The sequence below is a fragment of the Hippopotamus amphibius genome, chromosome 14 (genome assembly GCF_030028045.1).
Source record: "Hippopotamus amphibius kiboko isolate mHipAmp2 chromosome 14, mHipAmp2.hap2, whole genome shotgun sequence".
In the NCBI taxonomy this organism is placed as follows: domain Eukaryota; kingdom Metazoa; phylum Chordata; class Mammalia; order Artiodactyla; family Hippopotamidae; genus Hippopotamus; species Hippopotamus amphibius.
In genome coordinates this window covers 68089080-68115687 of record NC_080199.1, presented here as the reverse complement: position 1 = coordinate 68115687, position 26608 = coordinate 68089080, and the positions used below count along the sequence as shown (strand labels likewise).

Sequence of the window (26608 nt, the reverse complement as noted above, 5' to 3'; positions counted from 1 at the left end):
GGGGAGTGGGTCCCACTCGCCGCCATTGGCTGTGCGGCTGGGGGCGGAGGGAAGACTCTGGCTGCGCCCGCCGCCCGCCTGTGCGCCCCACATTCCCGCGGACAGCTTCGGCTTCGCGGGAGCGGATCCGCGAGACCCGTGCGCCCGCGAGGAGGTCGGCGCAGCCGGGTCCCTCCCCAAGTGCGGGAGCGGGCGGATGAGATCCGCGCGTCCCGATCGGCAGGTGAGTGAGGGGCTCCCGACGCCGCCCGTGAGCGGTCTCAGGGGAGTGGGCGCCGGAGACGCGCGCGGTGCGGAGCGCTGGGATGGGGCTCGCTCTCTGCCACGGGCACCGTGTCTCCTCGCCTGGGGCGGCCGCGGGTCCCGGAGGCAACGCTCCCTCCTGAGCCTCCTCGCAAACTCTCCCCGGCTCCCAGCGGTTTGGCTCCTTACTCTGGACACCCCGGAATCTGTCCCCTTCGTGCCGGCCACATCCTTACGGCCGGCGAGCAGCCTCCGCTGCCCGGCTCTCCCTTTCTCGAGGTGACTTCTTGGGGCTACAGTAGGACGCAGTGCCCTTGGTCCCGGGATGACCCGCTTCTGTTCCGGACACAGGGAGCCGGGAAGGTCTGCCCTCCCGTCTGACGCTGCAGAGGTTGATTGATTCCCCGGTGCAAGTGCAGATAGTTCTGCACTTTGTGGAGCGTGTCTCTAGGTGCATTCTGGTTATTCTCGCCTCTGTGGTGTGTGCGGTCACGCATGTGTTCCTTTGGCACCTACCTGGATTTTTGGGGTCATCCGTCCCTTGCTGGGGCTAGCCGCGCGCACACTAACCGCCGCTGTGTACCTTACCTTGCTCGCGTGAGTCATTTCACCCGTCTCCGGCGGCTCCAAATCCGGGGAAGTTCTACCTGGCGCGGAACATGCTGGTGTTCCCCAGCTGTGGTTTCCCGAGTTCACGGTTGTAGGAAAACGCACCCGCCAGCTTTCCGTTTTCCCTGATCTGATGAGGCGCTGGAATCCTGCGTTTCCATGCCGAGATGCATGGATCATGGGCAAATGGTTTGAGTTCTAATTGAGGAGGGAGGTGTGTGATGTGCCGCCCGGCGGGGAGCAGAAGGACCCTTTCATTCACAGAAACGTCTTATTAAGTACCAGATCAGGTCAGCGGGCTGCACCTGCTCGCTTTCCACCTCCAGACGCCTGGGGCCCCGTTGGTCCCGGGTTTGGACCAGTGTCAGACTCCAGAGACAGGGTCCGTTTGTTATTGTCCTTCACTTCGCCCGTTAAATTTCGTTGGGAAAATTCTCTGCTAAGGCATTAAGTACTTGGGTGGTGCTTTGCGGAGGATAATGGGATCCGATGGCTGCACGGGGTCTCAAAGCCACTGCATTTGGTTCAGTCCAGACTACAGGTGCAAAGGGCGGGAAATAGGCAGCGATTATGTCCCTGGCAGTCCCGGGCCAACCCAAGGCACCATACCCCAAGATCTTTCTTCTCAGCTGCTTGTCACTTTAGATTTTTCACAGTCATTGTCAGACAATTGCCTATCAAGAGCAAAAGAGGCAAGATAAGTGATACTCTTCTTCAAAGGTTTACCACCTAATGCAGTCTTGCAGCTCAGTGCATCCTCCTTAAAAAAAAAAGTAATATTTAATTAGCCTCCGTGTTTTAGCTTGTTATCTAGCTCCTAGACATGCTTAAATATATTTTGTGACTAAAATGCTTTATTTTGCTAAGTATAAAGGCATTTTGCCCCCACTGTCACCCCCACACTTACACCCTTTATAATCAGTCCGTAGTTGATTGGTAAGTAATTGGCCTTTTGAAGTGTGTGTTAGTGAGACTGTCTTACATTGACACCATCCCCACAGAGCATGTCCCAGTCACCTTCAAATGCTGGGCATTGTGGGGATAGGGAACCATTTGCCAATCCCCGAAGTATTCTGGGAATAGTGAGTTCCAGAAAATGGGTGGGGTATTCCATTCTTGTCTTTGTTTTTGAGGCTTATTATTTACTATTTTGATTCCTCTACATAAGGCAAAGTGCTTTGAAGAGCTCACCACACACGTTCACGGTTCTCATTAAAGAAGCCTCACATAAGGTAAGATCCATTCTGTTCTCCCTGCTGTTGGTTAGTTCAATTCAACAGATTTTACTGAATGTCTACGATGTAAAGAGATAAATAATGGTGTGCTGGTGTGCGACATCAGATTTATCAGAGGGTTTATTTGTAGGCTTCCTGAGTTTTCTTTTTATTTTTCTTTTTTAATGAGGGCAGATGAAGGATGACAGAGCTGATTGGTGAGAATGATTAATCACACTAATCATTAACTAAACTTGGAGTCATACATTTTTTCTAAGAATGATAGATTAACCCATCACAGGCAAAATTCTCTGATCTGGCCTCTACTCTAGATCCAGTCTCAGCCCATTTGATAATATTCCCTCTTTGGGCTTACTCTTCTCCCTGTGCTTGTATTTTAATATCATTTTTTTTTCTTTAAAAAAAAGTTTGTAGAATTTATATTTAAATATTTTTAAGATTTACTTAGTTATTAGGGAAAAGCAAAAAGTAAAATTATGGCTGAATTTTTGTGTTTTGCTCTTTTGGGTTTTTTAAATAGTAATTTAAGAACCTGGAAAATTATGAAAAGCCTTTAACATCAGGCACTGTGTAGGTGCCACTTGCCTGGCTCCTGGCACCCATGAGCCACTCAGTAAACATTTGTAAAATGAAACTAGAAGCCAAAAAAGTAGTGTGGCAGAAGAATGCCATTTTCTTCAAATAGATATATATGGAACATGTGTTATTATATTACTACATTAATACAAAGCATCACAGACAACTTTTATAGACTATTTCATTATTGTACATAATGACAACTAAAAAAATAATAAAGCCTCTAAGTTAGTTAATGGAATCAGGGAACCCAACAGAGAGGAAGCTCAAATTAAGTGCCTGAGTTGGCAGGATTCCTTTTAGCTAACAGATGTACCTAGAGAAATCAAGCCAGAGGCTTAGATGCAGTAGTCCATGATAGCCACATGTGGACCAGCCTTTGAAGCAGAACTGGGGAGTCAATCGGTGCATTCACTGGCCTTTTCAGGGCCAGGGTAGCAGGCTACCAAGCCACATTCTAGGGCCTCGTCACCTCCTGTTCTGATTTGTGGCAGATGTCTCTGTGGTAGATGTCTCTGAGATGCTCAGTCTCATGACACGGAACGCCTCCTTCAAGAGTTCCTAATGAATAGAATCCATGCTCACGCTCACATTACCAGGAAATAGTCATTATTTAGTCTACACTAAGTTTTGGCAACAACAACCACAAAAAAATGGAGATTCTGAGTAGTCAAGGAGCCATATACAATTTAACAGTGTCTCTAAACATGAAATGGCACAATCTAGCCAACACAGTATCAATATTTCAAACCTCTGAATTCATGTCAGGAACAGGATAGACTGTCATTAATATTTGCTGAGTTCCTAACTTTTAAATGATCATTTATTAAGTTGTATTAAGATAGGAGATCAGCCGGTCCAGATTTACGATTTGTATTCTGGGCTGGAACGTTGATGTGGATACTGTTAACAGGCAACAGTGAACAGGTCTGGAAATTGTTAGCCTGTGATAGTTGTTAAAAAGGGTAACTTAAGAAGGTAACAGACCTGAATACAATTTTTGATAGGAGACAAAAGCATAGGTGCATAGGTGGCTATAAGAACCTGTTTTAAACTCAGAAAGACAGGAAGATGAGTTAAACCATAATTAAAATACTAAAGTCATTCATTCAAGGGACATTTAACATATAGATTCCCTCCCCCGGGGTAGCCAAGATAGCACCTTTCCTGATTCACTTGCCACAGTAGTCTAGAACTGATCAGAAGTGCCTGGCAGTCTATCAACTGTTGCCAATTAAGCTGGTTTGGTTCTTACTTGCTTTCAATTTTCCTATGACCAGGATTATAGTAGAGGGATTTACTCTTCTCATTTCTTAAATAGAACATTCAGAACATGCTGTAAAATGCAACTGTAACAGAAAGTACAGTCAAGTCTTATTGGGCAGGTTGACTTACTGGCCTCAGCCTGAGAGTCTTAAACTTTGAAATAAAATGTACGTGTGAACCATTTCAAAGGCTTGTGTTAAGTTTATACATTACAAAAAAGAAGAAAGAGAAAAAGTTCTGGGCTTAAAAATCAGTTATATTTTCACTGTATAAGCTATAATTAAATTTTATTTCTGTTTCTTAATGAAGATACCCATATTGTTTTTCTGATTAAAATTCAATTCATATTCTTTATACCAACATTCAAATACAAACATACACAAAAGAGAATATGATCATACCCATAATATCACCCGCTAACAAATCATATGTTAGCAACTTGGTGCATAACCTCTTATTTCCTTTAGTTTAGTTTAGTCTGGTTTGGTTTGGTTTTTGCATGCCTCTAAAATTGTGGACGCATGTATAATAGCAGTAGCCGTGCTATTAGTATTTTTTTTTTCACAAAAACGGAATCATACTATGCATGAGTCTGAAGCTTGCTTTCTGACTCTGCCATACATCTTTCCATGTTAGAACATATAATCCTTTTGATGACACCAGAATCCTCCATTTGTATGACTCTTCCATCATTTATTTAACTAATCCTTGACTCATGGCTATTTTGGTAGCTCCAGTGTTTACCTACAGAGTACATCTTTGCGCATGCTCATCTTAAATTTGTATGATTTTTTTTCCCATAGGGTAAATTATCAGAATTTATTATTTATATTATTAGCCTATAATGCCATATATTTTGGGTAAAAAAAGCAGTCAAGAACTCATCCAACAAGTAGTAGATATTCCCCACTGTGACCCAGAGTGTCTTCTATATGCCCAACATATTTTTTGCACTTAAGAAAACAATGTTTATTGCTGTTTAACATTTAGAGAGAAAATACACAAGTCATAAGTACATAATTTATGAGGTATGTGTTCAAGTTGAACGCACTCATGTAAATGGAATTCAGGTCAAAAAATAAAATATTTACCGGTACCAGTTCCTTTGTGCCCCTCACATGCCTTGGCAACCAACTGATTATTCTAACAACTCCTCATGAGAAAGTCCTGCCTGAGTTTTTTGACCTTGATTTTCACAAGTCAAGTGCTAGACTATGGGCACTATGCCTTTAAGATTGACAGTGGAATATTGATTGCTGCTTCTCAGACCTTCAAGGACTTCTTGTCAACAAAGTTGGCCTGGTTCAGCTGAATTAGTTTCCAAAATCCTTAATTCTGTCTTCTTATCACTTTATCATCCCTATCAGTTTTGCTCTTATATTTATCCAGTCAATCCTGCTTGGCACATATTTGGATTGATATGATAAATTAACCTCTGCATAACCAGAGAAACTGATTAACTTGTTTTTCATCTGATTTCCTCTTATTGGCCTCCTAGCTCAGCTGAGAATAGATGGATTTAGAGTTGGAAAAGGAGTCCTGGGCTCCCAGTTTGTGGTTTCTGTCGCCAGCTGTCTCCTTCTGCCAAACTTTTTCTTAAGGAGTATAAACAGTGTCCTTCAAATTTTACTTAACTTTTGAAGACCTCAGTTTCTTGATTTTTAAGGAGTTACAGCTTCTTGATTCTATGAAAAACGTTTTCCTTTAATGTTGTGGTTGTTGTTGCTTGTTTGGCTTTTGTTTTGGAATCGTTTGATTTGTTTTTTCATAGAGGAAAGTTAATATTGAGAGTGACCATAGGAGAGAAGGAATGAGATACATAAAAAGTGTTTTAAGTTAGTTCCACAATGAATGAGAAAATATTTGCTTCTTTTGTGCTCATGTGTTTTCATTCCTTGTATTATTTTTCTAAGAAGCTGAGGTCTAGATCAGTTTCCTAGCACAATACTGCTGAGGAGTCACCACTCACATCACCACGGCTATGATCTAGATGAAGTGCTACTCTAAGTACGGTTCACGCACCAGTGCCAGCCCCTGAATTGTTAATTACTCATTCACCATGAGAGATGGAACCTGAGTCGGAATATAAACCAAATGAGGCACTAAGCACAGTTTTTAGTTTAGATGACTTTTTTGGTAGTAAGACCTTCTTGATGAAGGAAGCAGTGCTTTACAAGTTCTTCTTCTTACAAGGACTCATAACCCACATATTCCTGAGGGATCCAAGTGGCTACTTTGAGTAGCTTTGGTCTCTAATGTGGGGCTTTGTTTAAATTGAGAAATTTATAAAAATGTAAACAACTTCTCTTTCTGTGCTGATTTTTTGTTGAAATTGAGGGGTCTTTTTGAGGGGAGGGTGTGTTTATCCTTGAGATAGAGTGACTAACAGCACCATAGCACATGATGTTCCTGAATACAGTGAATTATAATACCCTTCCCTACAATGATCAGCATATTGTCCTCAACCCTTTTAATCTCCACAGATGGGCACAGGGACAAGGGTTATGATTGTAAGATACTTGGTAATTTTCAAAGAATGGGATTATCATAGAGTTTAACCTAACACTAAATAAAAAACAATGCATCCTGTTTCCACGTCTAGTCACATCTTCACTGACTCACAATGGTAAACTCCATTTTGATTTTTATTGTGCTCTTCAGAATACATTCGTTCCAACCACTCAGCTATGTTCACGATAATGTATTTCTGTATTAACAGCAGATTCCTCTATCCTTTCCTCAGTTATTCTGGTGGACGCTTGACAATAAAATCTTTGTTGAGTATTGTTGAGAGACACAATCTCTTGATAAAAGTATGGTCAGAGTTTGCTCTGGAGCCTGGAACTATCAATTTTATTGCCATCACTAAAATATTTATAAATTTAGGGGGTGTTCATCATTTATCTTTACTATTGAATAATTACCCTTTGACTGATCAATATGATATAATACAAGATCATTTGTTCATTTATTCATTCATCCAATAAATATTATTGTACATCCAAAAATAGAACAAATAGGGACTACCTCTCCAAGAAGCTTCAAGTTTCTTCATTTCTTTATCCTTTCATTCCTGCAACCATCCAACAAATACTTATTGAGCGTCTCTCTACCAGAAACTGTGCTGATTCATAGATAGAAAGATGTGTCCTCTATTCTAAGAGTATACAGTCTATCAAAGCAGACCAACAGGTTAACAAGTATAATAAATATAATAAAATGTGAGAAATGCTAGTGTAGAAAGACCCAGAAATTATCATGAGACTGCAGAGGAAGGAACAGAAATTTGCATAGAGAAAGTACACAGGGATTGATATTTTGAGCGATTTACTACTTGAGACAGAGGAGGGAAGGTCTGCATAGAGTCTTAAAGAATAAGAAAATTGGATTCGTGGTGGAGTTAGGGAGAAGACGTGCAAATATAAGAATTAAACATAAGGATGTTTTAAAAAAAACTTTGGGAAATCTAAAGCAGTTTGATATGCCTGGAACACCATTCTTACAGGCAATGAGAAAAATGAGACTGGAAAAGTAGCATGTGGCCATAGAAAAAGGGAGATATAAGATAGATAATATAAGAAAGGTTTGTTAGATTTTTTTACTCAAGATGGTCACTTTAAAAATACGTGCGTTATACTCATGCACATAATGGTAATATTTTATCGCCTTCTTGTACATATTACATTATTAACAAGAAGGTGATGAATGAATAACTGAATGCATCAAGGAATATAGTTTTTCTTAACCAAAGGCATTACCACTGTCCCATTATTTGTATAATGAGTTGTCTTTTCCATGAGGGGTCATGAGTTAGTCTTAATGTCTGTATTGTCTCTCCCTTATTCCCTCTTGAAACCATTTGTTTGTGTTTAAGTGACAGCTGTTGAGGACTGTCCTTATACAGTAGTATCTCATCATGCTCCAGCTTGTCAGGGAATGTTTATGGCTATACCAGTAACTAACTTTTGTTCCTTTAAATCTCACTCTTGTACGAAATTAAAGCTAACCAAAAACATTCTTTACAACCTTCTTTCTCACTGGTGCCAAAAGAGAGTTTTAATATAATACATAACAACTCATGCAGCCCTCTGTTATTCAGAATTTGGCTTCTTTGAAGTCAATTTCTTGAATATGCATTGTAACCTCTGTTGTCATAGTATAATGAGATCTTGTGTCAGTCAGTAGAATGTAGATTATGCAACAGTAAAAAATAAGGTGGTAATCTCAGTGGCTTAAAACAACAGAAGTCTATTTATTTGTCACACTAAATGTTCACACAGCCAGCGAGGGGTGAAGGCACTTACTGTGGTCACCCAGGAACCCAGACTGACAGAAGCTGCCCCGACTCACACAGTTATTGCAGTAGAGGAAAGGGATGTGGCAAATCTCACATGGAGTCTTACATTTTCTACCCAGAAGTGACAGATGTCACTTTCACCCAAATTTTATTGGTAAAAACAAGCCATGTGGCCCACCCTGAATTTACAGGGGATGGAAACATGCAGCCCTACAACATACCTGGACAGAGGGAAGAATGGCAGAAACATGAACACCAAGGACCACAGGTCTGTAATTTATTGTGCTTTTACCTTCAACCTCCCTAGAGAGAAGAAAGGTAATGAACATAAACTTTGGATCCACAGGGATATAGATTTGAATTCCAGTCCTGCCTCTAAGTGGCTGGGTGACCTTGGGCAAGCTTTCAAATTCTCTGAGCCTTAATTTTCTCATCCGGTAAACACAGGTGAGGGATAATAGTAACTACAGTAAAGAGCTGTGAAGATGAAAGAAAATGCACCTGCACCATGTACACACACACACACACACACACACACACACACGCGCGCGCGCGTGCGCGCGCGTGCGCACACACACACACAACTAGTATATGGTTTTACTGAATACATACTGGCTGCTGTCATTCATTTTGTTGTTGTTTTTCCAAACTAGTTTGTCTGGACATTTTTTCTCCTCCACAAGCACCCCGGGTCCACCTTCCCCTGCCTGTCACGTTCCAAAGACCTCTTTCCATTTCACAATGATTGGGGGATGCTCCCACCATCCCCTACCCTCTACTTCCTACCACTCTTCTGGCATGATGTGCCCCTTACACCCCAGTGCACATCACTGAAATAAAAGAGAACGTAGATGTAAGAGCAGTGAGTGATGTGTGAACGTGTGTTTCTGACCAAGGGTATTCCTACAATTGGATAAAAAACACAGGGCACACAACTTTAAAGGGTAAGGTGAAGAGCTCAACACTGCCAAAGTCTGATAAATCTTGTGTAAAAGATACTCATGATTTCCATGAGTAAAACCATATTTACTTATATTTTTTAAAAGAATGTATAACTTTTATATAGGTTGTCAGTGTGGCAGTTTTGTTTTCTACAAATAATTACTCATTATTTTTCAGTTTGACCTCCTTGCATTTTTAAGTTGAAATACATTCTGGGAGAATTTGAACCTACACTTCTTTATTGCGTTATTTATCTTTGACAAATTCTGGTCCTGAGTTGTTATCTCAGATGACAACAGGCTGCTGGGGACTTGATTTCCTCCCACACTTGATAGCCTGCCATATCATTTTGTTCCATGTTACAAGGAACATGTAGACATTCTCTTTGTTAGCCAGACTTTTGAGTTCATTGTGCTGCCTGAGAGAGAGAGAGAGAGAGAGAGGATGCATGAGAGAATATTAAGACAAGCTCTGCTTCTTTGTTCACAGAAAGGATTAGCAGGACCGTGGGAAGTCCCACATGGGAACATGCTTTCCTGATGAAGGACACAATGTCCTCTTTTCTGTCTTCTGCCTTCCCTGGTGAACCTGGAAATCCTGGTAGAAGAGTAATTTCAGAGCCATATTTATCTCCTTATCGGGTTGGTGTTTTATGTAACCTCTGCCTAAAATCTGACTCATCTGGTACTCATCAATTTAGGGAACCTACCTAGAGCCTCAGTCACATGAACGCTGATGACTGGTGAAAAGCACTGTTAAATATCAGTGCTCCATATTTTTTTCATTTGCAGCTGCATTTTGCCACTACTAGATTCATTCTTAAAATTGTTTTTTGGTCCCTGTTTCAAAAGATGCTGGATCCTGGACTCTAGGAGAGTTCATGTGGTTGGGTTTAGCCTCTTGCCACACTAGAGGACTCACCCAAACCAGAGCAATCAGAGAGGTGGTTGCTAGTTTAAGAGTTGTAAGGAGTGGGAGTTCTTTAATCTGCTAACTTGGTGTCTGAAGACTGTTTAACACTTGCTGCCTAAATAAAGTCTCCCATTTGTGCTGAGTTTATTTGCTGCTGTTGTTGCCTGCATGCCCTGTGTGGAACCTGGACCTCATTGGCTACTAGGGGGGATTTGGGGCGGGGGGGGGGCGGTCCTCAGTGAGCTTACCCAGAGTCCACCTGCGTGTTAGTCCTCAATAGAAAATGACTGTCTCTCGGACCTTGAGGGCATTGTACTAAGTGAAATAAGTCAAAGCAAGAAAGACAAATACCACACAATCTCACTTACATGCGGAATCTAAAGAAACAAGAAACAAGCTCATAGATAGAACAGATTGGTGGGGGCAGGGTGTGTGTGAAACGGGTGAAGGTGGTCAAAAGGTACAAATTTCCAGTTATAAAATAAATAAATCATGGAGATAAAACATACAGTAAGATGATTGTAGTTAATAATACTGCATTTTATATTTGAAGTTGCTAAGAGAGTAGTTCTTAAAAGTCCTCATCACAAGAAAAAAAAATGTAACTATGGATGGTGGCAGATGTTGACTTACTGTGGTGATCATTTTGCAATATGCAAATATCAAATCAATATTATGTTGTACACCCCAAACTAATAATACAACATTATGTGTCAATTATTTCTCAGTTTTTTAAAAAAGAAAGAAAACTACTCTCTCTTGACTTAGGATGCCTCCAGAGCCCCTCCCTTTGACTGGGTATTTAAAGTGCAGGAAAGATGTCCTGGCTGCCTCTGAAGATGACTGATGATGTAAGATGAACATAACTGGATCCCATGATCCTGGAGACCCAGACTGAGATTCAAACCAGTGGATGGTGGCAGAATGAAGTCATGAGCAAAGCTGGCTGTCCAGTCACCATTCCTGGTCTTCAGGCAGCATCTCCCACCACCATGCATCCAGTTTCCTGGGTGTATTAAACCTCCTCTAACTCATTCTCTGATGCTTTACCTCCTGTACCTGTGGATTAGAGGGCATGACGGTAGCAGCAAGTATTTGAACTTCTCCAGTGCTCACTGAAGAATTGGCTTAATCACTGTATTTCTTTAGACGCTTCTAACATTTTGGCTGACTTACTGCATATTATACTAAGTATATTTTCTTAATATCCTTGGGGATAAATCATTTTTTCCCCAACTTGTATGTTGAAAAACTCTAATCCTACTGAAAAGTTGCAGGAATAATAACAATGGACACCTATATATCCTTTAAGTGGACAAAACAGCTGTTAATATTTTAACACATGTGCTTTATCTTTTCTTTCTGTATGTATATGTGTGTACTTACTGGCTGAACCATTTGAGGGTTAGTTGCTGATACTGTGACACTTTATAGTTACACACTTTGAATGTGTACTTCCTAATAACAAGAATATTCTCCTATATCACCCTTAGGAAATTTAATAATGATATAATGAAGTTGTCCAGTGTACAGTCTATGTCCAAATTTCCCTGGTTGTCATTATAATGTCCTTTATAACAAAGCTGTTTTTTCTTTTAATTGCTCCAAGACTCTTTCATTCCATTAGAGGATAAATCTTAAAATCTGCATCCTACTTTTTCTTCCCTGATTATTCAGCTGACTACTAAATAATGTAATATGGCCAAAACTGGATGTAGCCAAAACTTCGCCTGCCTAAGCTGCCAATTACTAAGTATTATTCTTTTTAAATACCCATTTCACTGTGGAAAGCATCATTATACTTTGACTGCCAGCCATGGAGGACTGGAAGAATGAGAGAACTTACTTAGCAAAATTCATATGTATGAATTATGCTAAGCACTGGGCTAATATCCAGAAGGGATGGGCAATGTACACACTATGTAATCAACTAAGGTTCTATTTGTAGTTGTATTATGAGGGAAGATGGTTCATTAATTCAAGTAAATGCTATGCCTTGGTTAAAAATGTCATCATGAAAAAAAAAATATTATCATGTAGATGACTCCATGAGCTTGAGTCCCTGCTGGGAAATGCAAGACTTAAAACACTTATACATACTTGTCACATTCCAATCCATTTCTAAGGAATAGGCTATAAAGCATCTTAGTTTAAACAAATACACGACTATAGTTGTCAAAAGAGAGATGTAAATAGGTCTGTTTAATTAATTTGCTAATACCGAAGTTCTTTTCAGAAAACCTATGTCATCATTTTTATTTTTCCAAATTGTACCTGTACATGTGATTTTATAGATAGAGAGTGGTTATTAGCTTTTGGCATATTCTTAAGTGCAAAATTAGAGAAGTGGATACATTAGATAATTTATATTCCTCTCTTCCATATACCTCAGTTATCAAAAGATATTTTAAGTGGAAATTGAGTTTGGGGTTTAAGTTATGGAGTGAATGAAACATTTACTATAGATCCATTCTTATAAGTTGAAAATTTACAAGACAAATGGAAATTTATAAGATAACGTACACAAAACAACAATAGACATTTACAGAAACATATACAAACAGAAAGGTTTTTACTGAACCCATTAGCCTGGATGCCAATGGGAGTCGGAGGAAAATGGAGTAAGGAATGGAGAGAAAGAGGGATCAGTGGTGACAGTTAGCCACAAACGGAGGAGTATGTATTTAAAGAGGAAGGTGACAGAAGAAACAGGAAAAGAAGGAGTGGCATTTGTCAGGAGTGCAACAAGCTCACTTATTTTCTTATTATACTGCATGGCACCAGTGGCCCATGGCTGCCCACTTCTGAGGAATCTGCTTAAATTTACAGTGAACTTCATCAAATGCTTATAGAAAACCCACATTTTCAAGCTCTTCCCCGTTTCATTAGAGCAGCTTTAGAGGCACCCAAAGGCCCTTGGAGCCTGAGAGAGTAGACTTGGTATACCTTGTGGTCTACCTATAAAGGTTTAAAAAACAGATTTATGACAATCGCAAAATTAAGTTTACAAGAACAAAATCTTTCTGAATATCATACTCTATAAGGAGATTGTTAAGAGCATTTCCTGACTGGACAAAAACTATATTTGATACAAATTATTTTAACTGTGGAGACAGAATGAAAGACAATGGAAAAGGAGGAAAGACCATTCTCCAACCAGAGCATGGTTGAATGAGAATTTTCAAAAAGTGTCTATTATAATTAAAAATAAGCCAGCTTCTGTGTATACTAATGCTATAATTTAACCAATTCTAGCTGTTCCAAGAAAGAAAAGTATTTTTTCTTACTACTCTTCTAATATATTGGAAATGATCAGAGCTGAGTGGAGGGAGAGAATTGAACCCCAAAATCCTCATTAAAAATGCTGTAACATCTTGAAAGGTCGATCTTTCTACTTAACCATCTTTCTTCACGCTGATTCATTTCAACCTTGACTATGATCTTCAAGTCATTATTTCTCTGGCTGTTTGTTTTGTTCTTTAAATAAAGTGTTTAGCCCATGGCCTTTTCTCCTGCTCCCTAAAAATTACTTTCATTTTTCTGCTACTTCTTAATCAGTTCATGCTTCCATCAACTTTCAAGTTGCCACTTTTCTCATTTTGATTTAGATTAATTGTGCTAACCAAGATGAGTCCAGTCTCCCCAAAGTGCAGGACAGAGCCCTCCTTGGTCTTTTCTAAACATCATAAAAGAATCATGAAAATACTATGCCTAGAACTGGGTTGATATTTGACCTTTTTATCCAGAAAATTATCCACTTAAACTCTCTTTTTCTAAGGGTGTATCATTTTAAAATAATTATTCTTACTAAGGCAATGATTTTGACATAAAATCTTCACATGAAATATAAATACACCAAAAATTTATTAAGAATAATATTTTGATTTCCCCAGGAAAATACTGCTACATAAATGCAAGGGAACTCATATCTATCAATATAATTACTTTTGAGGCTATATAAGGATAGATGGTCAAAACAGTTACATTCTTATTCCCTTCTGAAATATTTTCTTGTGTGTTTTTTTTTTTTAGCTTTACTCAATCTACACTGTTTTGCATATCAAGAAAGGTATATTCTGAACAGTCTGTGAATTATACCTTATGTGGATAACTGATTTTTAAAGAATTAAGACAAAATAATTAGTCTAACATAAAAGTATTCTGAATATAATTTATTTTGTTGAGGAAATATTTTACTGAGCCCGAGGCTAATCCAGAGTTATAAAAGTCATCACCGTCGTAAAGAGAGATAATAAGAGATTGGACTGAATCCAGAGCCACCTAATGACCTACCCTAGAGATTGACTTTTAAAATAAATCACAGATACCAAGCTGTTACTCTGACATTTCTTTAATTTTTACCAAAGTACTATGAAAAAGTTCTGATTACATTTCCTAATCATTCTTTTGAACCATAGATAAAGAGGACTGTTAATATTAATTTTTTGGCTGCCATTATCCAGTCCAGACCATGAATTCCAGGGCATTACCCAGAATCTTCATCTCTCCACATTTCTTTTCATGAGATGGTCCTCTAACTCCATATTGGATAGTAGATAGACTCAGTTGTTTTTTTTTTTTTTTTCCTTTACTTGGTTTTGTTTTTTTATTGCACTGATATAGGGAATCATAATGAGTCTACTCATTTTCATACAAAATTCTTCTCGCAAAGCATCGTATTGATTAAGTAGGAGCAGTTCTCAAACAGGCAAATATATGGATGGGCTTAATCAGCTCTGAATAAGGTTAGTAGTAGATAATAAACTTTATTTTTGTTATTGCAAGCCCAGGGGTCAGTGTTTGCCATTGACTGCAAGTGAAGATTTACATTTAGAGAAGCGTGGGGGCCAGTACGTACTGTCAGCACCAACCTTCTCTCACCTAGCACGACCTAAATGGCCAGTAGGCAAAGAGAAAGCGTGAAGAGAATAGGTACTCATGCAAATTGTAAAGGAAAGCTCAAGGTCTTGTATAAAACATGCTGTTTTCTAAGTAGAACTAAAAACAGCTGTTCTCAGATGGGATATGTTCCCTTCTAGATTCTGGAAAAGGTAGTTTCTGTGTGCTATAGAGAAAGAGATCCAATGTATCATCTGAAACTATTCATTACATTATACTATTAAATTTTACATTCATAGACCAGAAAAAGCCTTTACCATGTCATGTTAATACTTCATCAAATCATTGCTAATGGCTTGGGAGGACTACCTTTTGGAGAATGACACAGCAGGGCTTAAGAAGGATGAAATGTTGATTTGACATCATAACAGCTAGGGCACTCTTTAAATAATGTCTGCAAGGGAACAAAGCAGCTTGTCCCATTTTCCACAACAACAACCAAAAAACCTTTCAAATAGTTGTTATTCACATAGAAATGTATTTCAATAAAGATCAGAAACTCAGAGATTGCTATGCCAGATTTGAGGTTGACTGTAGGCTGAGTTTTGTAGACGTCAAGGCCCTGGCAGAGGCTCTGCCCACAGGCTGGCCGCCAGGGGTCTGTCAATGCTTAGGTGAGAGAACTCAGAGATGAGGGCCTGTCAGCTCTTCTTCCTTTTACCAAGCAGGAAGGTACACACCAGAGAGCATGCTTTGTTCCTCCAGAACTTTACAGTCCTCATGATCACCCCACAGGAAGAAAAGCTTCTGTTCTTTCAGAGGAGTCAGAGTGGCAGGGCGCTGGGTGACATGGAAGCAGAGACCGCCGCCCCAGGTCTGCCTTACCTGTGTGGTCCCTCCATCTCCCCACCCCACTGGGCTCACAGTGAGATTACGTCCGTTCTTCCTCACTGCAAGGGGCGACTGCTTTTGTGGATTTCTCCCCAGCACAGCTCTTTATTCCAAGAGACAGAGGGAAAGCTAGCTAATCATGAACTGAAACATCTCCACAGATCTTCATTTATAATATTGTGATCTCACTGTCTCATTTTCCTTTCTCAAAAATCACTTTCTGAGAATGACTCAGAAAAAAAGCATCATAATCCCCACGTGGCTTTAGGTGCCACCTGAAATGAGAGTCTGCTGTCGCTGCCCCGAGATAGGTCAAGGCTATGCATTTAAGATGAAGCTGCTTTCTTCTTTCCTTTGAACCTAATCTATTTGGGAGAAAGAGCCCCAAAAGCAGCATCTTGAAATACACTTGTTTGATTTTGTTTCCACAGTACCACCTTCGGCTTCATTCACACAGTCCTAGTGCTTAAACACATACAATTTGGATCATGCTCAGCATTATACATAGACTGTCAAAGCTTTCACCAGAGAGGAAAAAGATTTATCAATTTTTAAAACGTGTATAAGAAAATGAGAACTAATGTCATCAAATTAAAATGATTTCTAACAGTGCATACACTCTATTGTTTCAGAGTAGAAGAGTGAAATGAAATTTGTATACCTGTCATTTTAAGTAAGAAGTATTCTGGAAGTAATATTAAATCTAAAATATTGGGGGGAGGATATTTAGAGAAGATACTTAACTGTGAAACGTCAAATAAGGACACGAGATTTCATCTGTTTATAGCTACCATCTTCCAAGGCCTCTTGGAAGATAAGATGCTTTCCCCAAATCTTAGCCTCATTTGCTATAAACTATTCCATAGACATGTGAGGCTCACAGTGGGCTTTTGTCTATAAGAAGGTGATCTTCAAGATGTGAAAAGTACTCTCGGAATATTTACACTGTGAAGAGATACCTTCGTTTTAGCAAGTGGTCTGGTGGCCTAGTTATGAGCTCTGCCATTGAACACTCTGTACCTCCAAACCTTGACTCCAGAAAATGATACGGTCCTGGGTAGCAAAGGTGGTTTTGGAAAAATCAGCCAGTTCCAGCTGAATCTATGACCTGCACATGTCAGAATTATTGGACTAGCAGAGACCTGGAAGTTCCTCTAGTCTTTCTAGACATTGAGAAAGAACTGTCTACTGGTCCTTTACTTGGATGGTCTTTTATCATTTTTGAAGTATGACTTCAGACACCATATCACATTCTAACTTAGGGCCTTGTGGAGAGGTAGGAAAAATGGGAAAACTGAAATATCAAGACTGAACTGTGAGCTTATTCAAAGTAAGCGGTAGGTAGGAACTAATTACCCGAATCTCATCATTTTCTTTTCCCACCATAGTTGAGGAAACTAACAACACTGTTCAGGCCTGGGTTCTTGTCAGTGCTCTGTCACTGACCAGCTGTGAACCCTAAGTAAATCACAATTTCTTTGCTGATCAGTTTCCTCATCTGCAAAATGGGAATAATAATTCCTGCTCTACCTCCCTTACAAACTAGTTTGTGTGAGGAACAACACAAAACGCACAGCCCCTACCTTCTTGCCCATTCCAGAAAAAGAGGATGTAAAATCATTACTACGAAATGATAGGAAAATTGAGACCGGGTGGTGTAAAGGGTGAGGATGGGCAGAGCTGAAATTCCTGGCTTATCTTTTAATTAGATACATTTCTTTTGTCAATTCAATCAGCTTCCTTGTTCTCAGTTTCCTCAGCTAGACTTGGGAGGTCTTACCAAAACATCCTGAAGATTTCTTTTGATTCAGCCCCTGGGATTCTTTCCTAGTTTTCTTTCCTATACATCATGCTGTCTCTGAGATGCTGCTATTTTCCCTAAAGATGAGTGGCTAGGAGCATTTACATGCTGTATAAAGGCAAGGTATTGCCAGATCAGTGTAACATGTTTGCAGTCCAACTGTGATTCTCCCTCTCTCCCTCTCTCTGTCTCTCTCTCAGGATTTAAGGACTGTAGCTGCCTAATGGAATTAAAATCATCAGGCAAAGTGTAATGACGAGTAGGAGTCAAATTATTTTAGGAAATACTAAGACTGCCCATGGCCTCCTCTGAAGAGTCACTAAGATCATTAGCCTGCGTGACTGCCGACAGGACAGCCCTCTCAGGAGGGTCCCCTCCTTCCTAGGGATCATTAGTACCGCTCAGCCACAGCCACAGCGGCCACTGTCAGCCCCTCAAGGAATCAGCCACTTAATTAGATTTGGGCAACGGAAAGGAAAGGCAAGCTTTCAAGGTAAAATGCAGAGCAGAGTTTAGGGAAAGGGAAAACCAGGGCAGAATGGATGTTTTCACATTAGCGTTTCCCTCCATCTGATGCAAGGAAATTGGGAAATTTACAACAAAAAGATCTAATGCCATGAAGAGCTAGGAAGAGCATCTTTTCTGGATTTGAGAAAAGAGAGTCATCCATCAGGAGGGATCATTCTCCCTCAGGCTGCTTCCCTCGCCCCCACACGGACTAGGCAGAAGCTGGCTGTTACTTCTCCAGTCATGGATGTGAGGGTGTCAGAGACACACGGCACCCACGCCCACGCCCGGAGCCTGCAGAATCACGCTCTGTCCCAGGGCTACCTGCCTGATTCAGTCCACTTTGTTTCCAGTGTTCCTCACAGGGACCCCACAAGGAGGCAGAACATGGCCAAGAGCATTTCTTTCTCTGCACCCATTCACACACACACACACACACACACGCACCCCCCACACTATACACCCCCCCACACACAGACACCACACATACCGCAAACACACACACCACACACACCACCCCTCCCCCCACACGCCCCCACACACAGATACCACACACAGCACACACAGCACACACACAGATTAAACTCATTTTGGCCCAGTCTTAACAATTCACAAAGTGCTTTCCTGTCTATTATCTTGATCCCTGAGTAACACAGTGAGGGGATGGGGCAGGTACTATACCATTTTACAGATGAGAAAACCGAAAATGTAGGCAATTTGCCCAAATTCCCAACGATAAAGGAGAATTTAGGCCTCAAACTTAAGTCTCCTGACAGCAAACCTAGTACTCTATCGATACCATTCAGAGGAAGTCTAACCTTTATTGATCTAAAGGTTTTTTACTCAGTGCCTAAAATATGCAGACCAAAGTACAGAGGTAGACCTGAAAGAAAAGAAGTATGTAGAAAAGCCCCCTGAACTTAAGGAGATATATTTTTATAAACAAGTAAGCAAATTACGAAAAGCAAACTTATATGTGCAGTGATTCTCCAAAGCATACCAAAAGGAAATACTGGTCTGGAATTACGCTCGTGGGCTGGACAGTGCGAGGAATTCATTTTCTGGAGGAGGAGGTTTGGAGCTAACTTTTGGGGTCCTATTCTCAGAGCACGCACTTGGAGCATCTGTTGAAATCTCAGCAGATGGAACACACTAGAAATGTATTTTCCTTTTTATTTTATTTTAGTTCCTTGGAGAAACCTGGCACCTAGGATACTGTGGAGATCAAATAAAAGTGCGTTTTTGCATCATCATTTGTAATAGAAAGACAGAAACATTACTTGTTCCTAGGGAAGTTATTTCATTCTTTTCCCTCCCTGGTGGATTTTATAATTAAGCCTTGCTGAAGTGAAAACTGGAAATGAGATTCAAATGTGACTTTTTCTGAATAATGCACTCAGTTGTTTAGGGTTTTCTATCTTTGTTTTTGCAGTGTCCATGGACACCTGATACCCTGCTGCCTTTGCTTGGAAACTGAGAAATTTTGTTGTGCTGATTTAACCGCCCACAGTGTTTGCTGATGCTATCATGACAAAAAGAATGCTGATTCTGTCCCTTTTAACCCCTGTGTGAAACTGACTTTTCACATACTGTGCATTCTTTGACCTTCCATGAAGATGTCTGAACCTGACTCTTCATCTGTATTCTCGGGGAGTGTGGAGAATGGAACTTTCCTCGAGCTATTTCCCACATCCCTGTCCACATCGGTGGACCCGTCCTCAGGCCACCTGTCAAATGTCTACATCTATGTGTCCATATTCCTCAGCCTGTTAGCCTTCCTGCTTCTGCTTTTAATAATTGCCCTCCAGAGGCTCAAAAATATCATCTCCTCCAGTTCCTCCTACCCGGAGTATCCAAGCGACGCTGGAAGTTCTTTCACCAACTTGGAAGTCTGCAGTATTTCCTCGCAAAGGTCCACTATTTCAAACCTTTCCTCCTGAGGAAAATGGAAGAATCCTTCAATGCTACAGCTGCTTAAGTTTTCCCTCAGGAAGTGTTGCATGAAGCAGGTGCCTCAGGAAAGAAACACCCATTTTATTCTTTCCCATCAAGTAGACCTGGTTTCCTTCTCCTTCAGCCCTGATTTCTTTTTCTGTTCATGGTGCTTTTCATTGTGAATGTAGGAGTTCATGCGGACAGAAATGCATGCAAGGTGCAGAATTCCACCCAGACTCCTTGATGAATCTGGGGCAGGCTTCTTCTCGGTGGATCAGGCCACCCTGCTGGACACCTGAGGCAGAACTCCCCTGCGGCGGCCTGGCAGAGGACGCTGGATCAGGGCTGTGCACTCGCTTCTCTTACAAAACCGTGAAATCAATGGAGCCAGCAGAAACTGGATAAGTGAAGTCTGAGCAGTGTAGAAGATATTTTCCATATTTAAAGATAAACTGGAAACACCAATTTAAAAAAAAAAAAAGGAGTCAATTTAGATTTCATGTATAACATCTCTAAAACCGGAGGCAAAAATATGCTAAATGTTTTCTAAATCACGTTTATTGATGAATTGAGTCATATGAGGGAAAGTTCTGGAAAACTTTAACTTTTAATAGCAAGACAAATATGTATTCTGATGCCGTTTGTAATGTATTTCTGCCTCTTGGGTTTTTTCCTACTTATGTTACAGTCATAATGCCCCTACAAGGTGGAATTCTTTGTGATAATTGCTGTTGCTATTACTAAGAGAAGCACCAGAACAGACACCAGGAAGTTTTTATTTTATATCTGTAATTTCCATCAACAGAATCACACATATGGAAAATACTCACTTAGTTGTATTTTGTACAGTAGTAACTCCTTGCAGTCGTGTGTGTTCCTTGATTCAGTTTCACAGTCTTTATGAGCTTAGTGCAGAATTATAGTAAGACTCCAAGATGCCAGATGTCTATTCACTCACATTAGGTTGCAAAACGTAGAAGACTCAATTGCTAATATCCATGTTATTATATACTCCACGAATGTTACATGTCTCCAATAAGTGGTTGTTGGTTCACATAATACTCTACATTAGGATTCCATGCTGTGGGTTTATATTTAAAATTGTAAAAGCTCTTGTTGGGTAGCTGCTGGAAACTTCGTGATCCTGGGCTGCCATACTGTGGTCAGCCAAGGGCACCTCTGAACTCGGGCTTTGTCCATGAAATGATCCACTCGTGTGAGCACAGACGTGGAATATGGAGGGATTCAAGCGGCCCCTAAAAACCTAACAAAGCAAGCAAACTGCAGCTTCTTAACAGTAAGGATTTTAATTTAATGTTTAAAATAAACAGTCCATGGCGTAAGCACTGAATGCATTCAGTGAAGCCCACTGCATCAACATGCCGCTGTCTGCCCATGACAACTGGATCCTTCTTGTCCAAAACATTTATTAATCTTAAGTGGTGGGCCTTCAACCCACCCTTTGGCTTGGTTGTGTGGCATCTCCATCCAGAACTGGGATGGTATAAAATATCTGCCATTTTCCCAGGGTCTGTCTTTGTCATTCTAAAATGCTGAAAGAGATGCAGATCGGTAGTGAGGATCAGAAGGGTTTTTTTTTAATCCATAAGCCTCACTTAAATCAGACCACATCGAAAGGTTTATATATATCAAAAATGTCCCCAAACTCCATGACCTGCACAGAGTTGCTGCCCTAGAATGTATAATCAGTGAAAATTTTGCCTCTGCTGTCATTTAAAGCATGGCAGTGTGTTAGAGTGTTATTACGCAGCACAAATGCCGGACTAGAAAAACTCGGCTATTTTAGACCATTATCAGCATTCTGTGTGTGTGTGTGTGTGTGTGTGTGTGTGTGTGTGTGTGTGTGTGTGTGTGTCTGTACACAACACATTCTCAGAATATGTGATATATATATTCACACACTCCCAATTAAGAGTTTTGTGAAAGCTGCACAGGGTTACAGAGGCATCTATATTATCGCTTTTGCTCTTTTATTAATCTTGTGCTATTTTGGTTACCAGGGAAGAAAGGACTTGGATGAACTGATTTTAAAAAATAAAGGAGCAAATTTGCCACACAACAGTACAATCTTAGTATGATCTGTTCTAAGGGGTAACTTTATACTCTTTCCTTCTGGAAGAGATCTAAAGCCTTCTAAAAGTAAAATTAATTTTTTTTTTTTAATTTGCAGGCACCCCCCCTTCCCCTCCCCCTCCCCCTGCCATGATGGTTCCAGCTCTCCAGGTTAATTAGAGTCACTGGGAGCAACAGTGAAAGACGTAACTTGTCAGGATAACAGATTGTACAACTTGAGATGAATCTGTGTTAAGAAGTTCGGAAAGGTTGGAAGGCTGGTTTATAAATAAAGTAATCAAGCCCACTGAAAGCCTGGCTCTTCTCTTATTGTCTGTTCTCAGTGAGGTGGTCTGCAAGCTTCTCTCCTAAGGAGGCTTTTTCTCACGTCCTCTCTGAAGCAGGGTCACTAATGAGTGGCCCAAATGTCAGCCTCCTCCCACCTCTGAAGGGTCCCCTTCCTCTGGGGCAGTGAGTCCCACACTTCCCCGGTCAGAAGAATCACCTGGATGGCTAGGAAATATTCAGGTTCTGGGGCCACAGTCCAGACCTCAGGTGTGCAACCAGGGTACTGGTATTTTTAGCAAGGACCCTGAGTGATGCTCGTGGTCAGTGGGACACACTGTGGTAGAGAAAGGGTTGCATATATTGCTCAAGCCCATTTGTGGAGGGATGGGAGGTCTTACCCCTGGATCGCTGCCAAAGTAACTGCTGCTTCTCCCAGCAAAGTGTCCCCTCCCCCTGCACACGGCTCACAGCCCCGCCCACTGGGGGGGGCGGGGGCGGAACCGCAGGCCAGGCTCCTCGGTGGAAAGGTGGAAAGCTGCTGCTATCACATTGGGCTCCGTGGAAGAGGGACGTGAGGAAAGGCACAGCCTTTCTTCCCCACAGCACCTCTTTCACAAGATCATGTGCCTATAACAGACAAGGTTAGAGGGCTGGGGGGTCACCGGTGAGATTTGTCAAATGAGAGAAAATGTTTCACACGGTATCCTAACTAGACTATCCCCACAATCCAAAGGAAAACAGCAGCACATGAATGAACAGCGAATGAAAGGGAAACGTTCTCCAAGAAAAATGCTACTGTCTTGACTGGCTGCCTGAGGTCTGCCTTTGCCCACTAAAGAGGTTCCCACTTTAGACCAATGCCAGGTCCCCCTGTCCTTTAGGAGGCCCTCTAGGATCCGTCCTACTTGGTACAACACACAGAACCCAGGCTTCAGTACTGCATCTCCCTGAGCCTGAGTTACTCAGATAGAACAGGGTGCATGTGGAGGGGGTGGTTCCCGTGGGTGGTTGGGGGGAGGCTGAAGCGTGAGTCTAAGGGGAGTTCTGGGGCTCCCAGGCCAGCTCCCTTCAGTCTCTCCCCCTGAGAGGACAGCTGTGCTTTTTCTTCCTGGTTACCTGGGGGCAACTCTCAGAACCCCACGTGTGTGTGTGTGCACGCACACATGCGCACGCATACATACAGAAACTCACAAGCATACACTCTCTCATACACACAAGTCTTCCAAGAACAAAAAACGATTCTCAGTGTTCAAAGACCACTTGTCAGCTTTCACAATCCACTGACTTCACTATAACCCTGCTTTCAACCGCAAGCAGAGCACACTAGTTCCTCCTTATTCATTCTACGACTTCAAAACCATGCTTAAACATCTCTAGTTTGTAAGAGACAATTCCTAGTAACACTCCCTTTATTACAACAGAGCTCACTGACCCCTATATTCTCCTCACATCTGACTATTCCGAGACCTCATCAAACCATTGCAAGTACTGACTGCTTTTCTTTATCTTAGATCTGATCCATTCTGGGGGGGGGGGGGGGGTGCACCACCCTGAACACTGCAGGGAGACGTCATTATCACCAGGTATTTATTACATAAACAAGTAAGTCCATTGTTACTAGGTATAGCAAATATAATTCCTGCCCTCAGGAGGCCTACAATCTAGTGAAGAAGATACAGAAACAAACAATACGTATAAGTACAATTACAGTTAGCGCTACGGAGAGAATACAATGGTGAAATGACAGACAAGAAGGGAAACTCACTTAAGATATGGTGATCAGGGAGGGCCTTTTTGATGATATCACATGTAAGCACTGAAGTACATTGGGAAGAGTATTTTTTTCAAAAGAAGTAGCATGTACAAAGGCCCTGTGGCAGGAAAGGTCTCCACTCCTGCGAGCAGGAAAGTCAGAGTGCTGAGGTGCAGAGCATGAAGCTGGAGCAGTGGGTAGGGGCAGATTACACAGGGCCTATTAGGTTATAGTAGGAATTTGGGTTTTATTCAGAGAGCAGGGGGAATCCATTGATGGGTTTTAAGCAGAGAAGTTAAATAACTGAATTTATGTTTAAGAAAGATTACGCTAGCTGCTTTGTGGAAAATAGACCAGAGATGGACAAAAAGTTCTATTTGGATCCACCCTGGGTGGGGTATGGGAGTGGGTAGAGAGTTGTTCTCCCTGCTACAAACATCTGTTCATCTTCTAGCCATGGAAACGGTCTTAGCTTAGCATGAGTGTTACCACACAACTCCCTTCCTCCTCCACACGCTCACCTCTCTCCCTCCCTCTCCCCCTCCCTCCTTCTCTCTGTCTCCCTCTCCTTCTCCCCCCACCTCCCCACCTTCTCAGATTCCCCTCCTCTCCTCTCCTCTCTTGTCCCCATTTGGCCCTTGTCTAAAGTCTTCCAATCACTTCAGTCCATGTAACTCTTACTCCAGTATTTTTAACATGATGTGTGACTAATGTTCCAATAAAACTCTAATATTGCAGTAAAGTTGAAGTGTTTAAAATTTTTCTCCTTTGAAAATTCTGTTCCTGAAAAAGCACTCCTGCTTTATCTACTCTCTGGCTTATTCTTTATGATTCTAGCCTCTTGTGAATAGTTGACATTTTGGGGTAGTTTATCTTCAGTGATCTGCCTGCCCTGTTCAACTCACACCATGTGCCACGGAACACACGGTGTAGATTCAGACAGAAGTTGGTTCAAATCCCTAAGCCCTAATTATTACCTCTGTGACCTTAGGCAACGTCTCTGAGCCTCCATGATCTTAATAATGTAAAAGAATAGTAACTTCCTTAAAGGTTATAAAAATTAAGCAGAAATGGTATGTAAACCATACATGGTGAGTAGTATTGTATGTGCAAATGTCAAGCAAACATTGTGTAGAACTTTTGGCTCCTGACGGTTCAAATATCCCCATGTTATCTTGCCTACTATCTGCTCTCCCTACCTTCATGAATTTAATTCCTCTTCCAGTCTTCTTTTTTCACACCCCTAACTTAACCTTTCATTCATTTGGCTCTACCTGTTCTGCTGTCATCTTGTCCCCCACCCACTCCCTCTCTAAGCACCCGTTGTCTCAGTGAAGACACACAAGGCCCCACTGGCTTATTCCAGCTTATCCCCTTCCCAAGGTCTGCGGGAACCGGGGACAGAGTCATGTGTCATACTGCAAGCAATAATGGCAGAGACAGGTCAAGAACAAAGCCTGCTGGGGAGCACCTCTGATTTATGAAGCATCACGAATACGCTGAGGGATTTGGGGTTACAGTCAAACCTGGAATCATCCTAGGAGAGTCAGAGTGGGATGAGATGGTGCCTGGAGATGTCAGGCAACATGGTGCCTCTGCACATTTGCCCAAATCATCCAGTGCTGCCCAGTGAACCAGCACCTCTGGGTTCCCAGTATGTGCTGTTTAGTTGCACAGCATGTTACTGGTTCCCAGACTGTCTTTATGCCCTTATATTTCGAGGAGTCTTTGTACTACTTCTCCCTGGCATTCAAGAATGTACACTTACTGAAGAATTTTTGTACATTGCTACTTCTGGATTACCATATTTCAAAAAAGTATTTTTTATTTATAACAAAATCCACTCAGCCTCAAAGCTGTAGTAACTTTGATAATTCAGAAGCTAATTCAAGATCTCCCAGTGACCCAGAATTATGATTATAAACATCATTTTTAGCTCTACAGGCATAAATGCCAGTCTGGAGGGAGTTCTGGTTAATAAAATGCCAGATTCATTTGTTTACTATAATATCAGTTGTAATAATATTAAAAGTATCTAAACATGCTTACTACTAGCAATGAAAGTAAACTTATTTAGCTCAAGACCGTTATCCAAACAGGAATAATAATAATGACAAATAACATTAATTGCCAACACTTGTATACTCACTATTGCATGTCACTCTTTTAAGCATTTTGTGTATTCACCCCTAACACTCCTTGCAGTAGATACTATTATTATTCCCATTTTACAGATAAGGAAACTGAGGAAGATCACAAAGCTAGTGAGTGACAAAATCAGGTCTCCAACCCAAAAAATCAGGCTCTAAGTTCTGCAGCTTAACTACTGTTCTTTACTCATCTCTTCCTTTCATTCAAAAATCATCATTTTTAATAGAGGTATTTGGGAAAATGTTTATTCACAAGGTGACTGAGGAATAACTATATAACCAAATATGAAA

General features: G+C 41.1%; 1 protein-coding gene across 3 annotated transcripts; it reads left to right on the top strand.

Moving 5' to 3' along the window:
- SERTM1 (serine rich and transmembrane domain containing 1) lies at positions 1–22426 on the top strand. 3 transcript variants are annotated; one of them, XR_009049033.1, is made up of 4 exons: positions 1–223; positions 2021–2084; positions 19551–21350; positions 22245–22426. XR_009049033.1 is itself a non-coding variant. In XM_057707638.1 (3 exons), exon 3 carries the CDS (start codon positions 19729–19731, stop codon positions 20056–20058), a length of 330 nt encoding a protein of 109 aa, XP_057563621.1. In that variant the 5' UTR covers positions 1–223; positions 2021–2084; positions 19551–19728; the 3' UTR covers positions 20059–22426. The 3 variants fall into 3 exon arrangements, 2 of the variants coding, with proteins under 2 accessions (XP_057563621.1, XP_057563622.1); XM_057707638.1 differs by having other exon boundaries at positions 19551–22426; XM_057707639.1 differs by lacking the exon at positions 2021–2084 and having other exon boundaries at positions 19551–22426.
- The last annotated feature ends 4182 nt before the right edge of the window (positions 22427–26608 follow it).

What these genes read in the sequence shown, in the direction of transcription:
- SERTM1 (XM_057707639.1), top strand. Translation starts at nt 19,729, where the DNA reads ATGAAGATGTCTGAACCTGACTCTTCATCTGTATTCTCGGGGAGTGTG.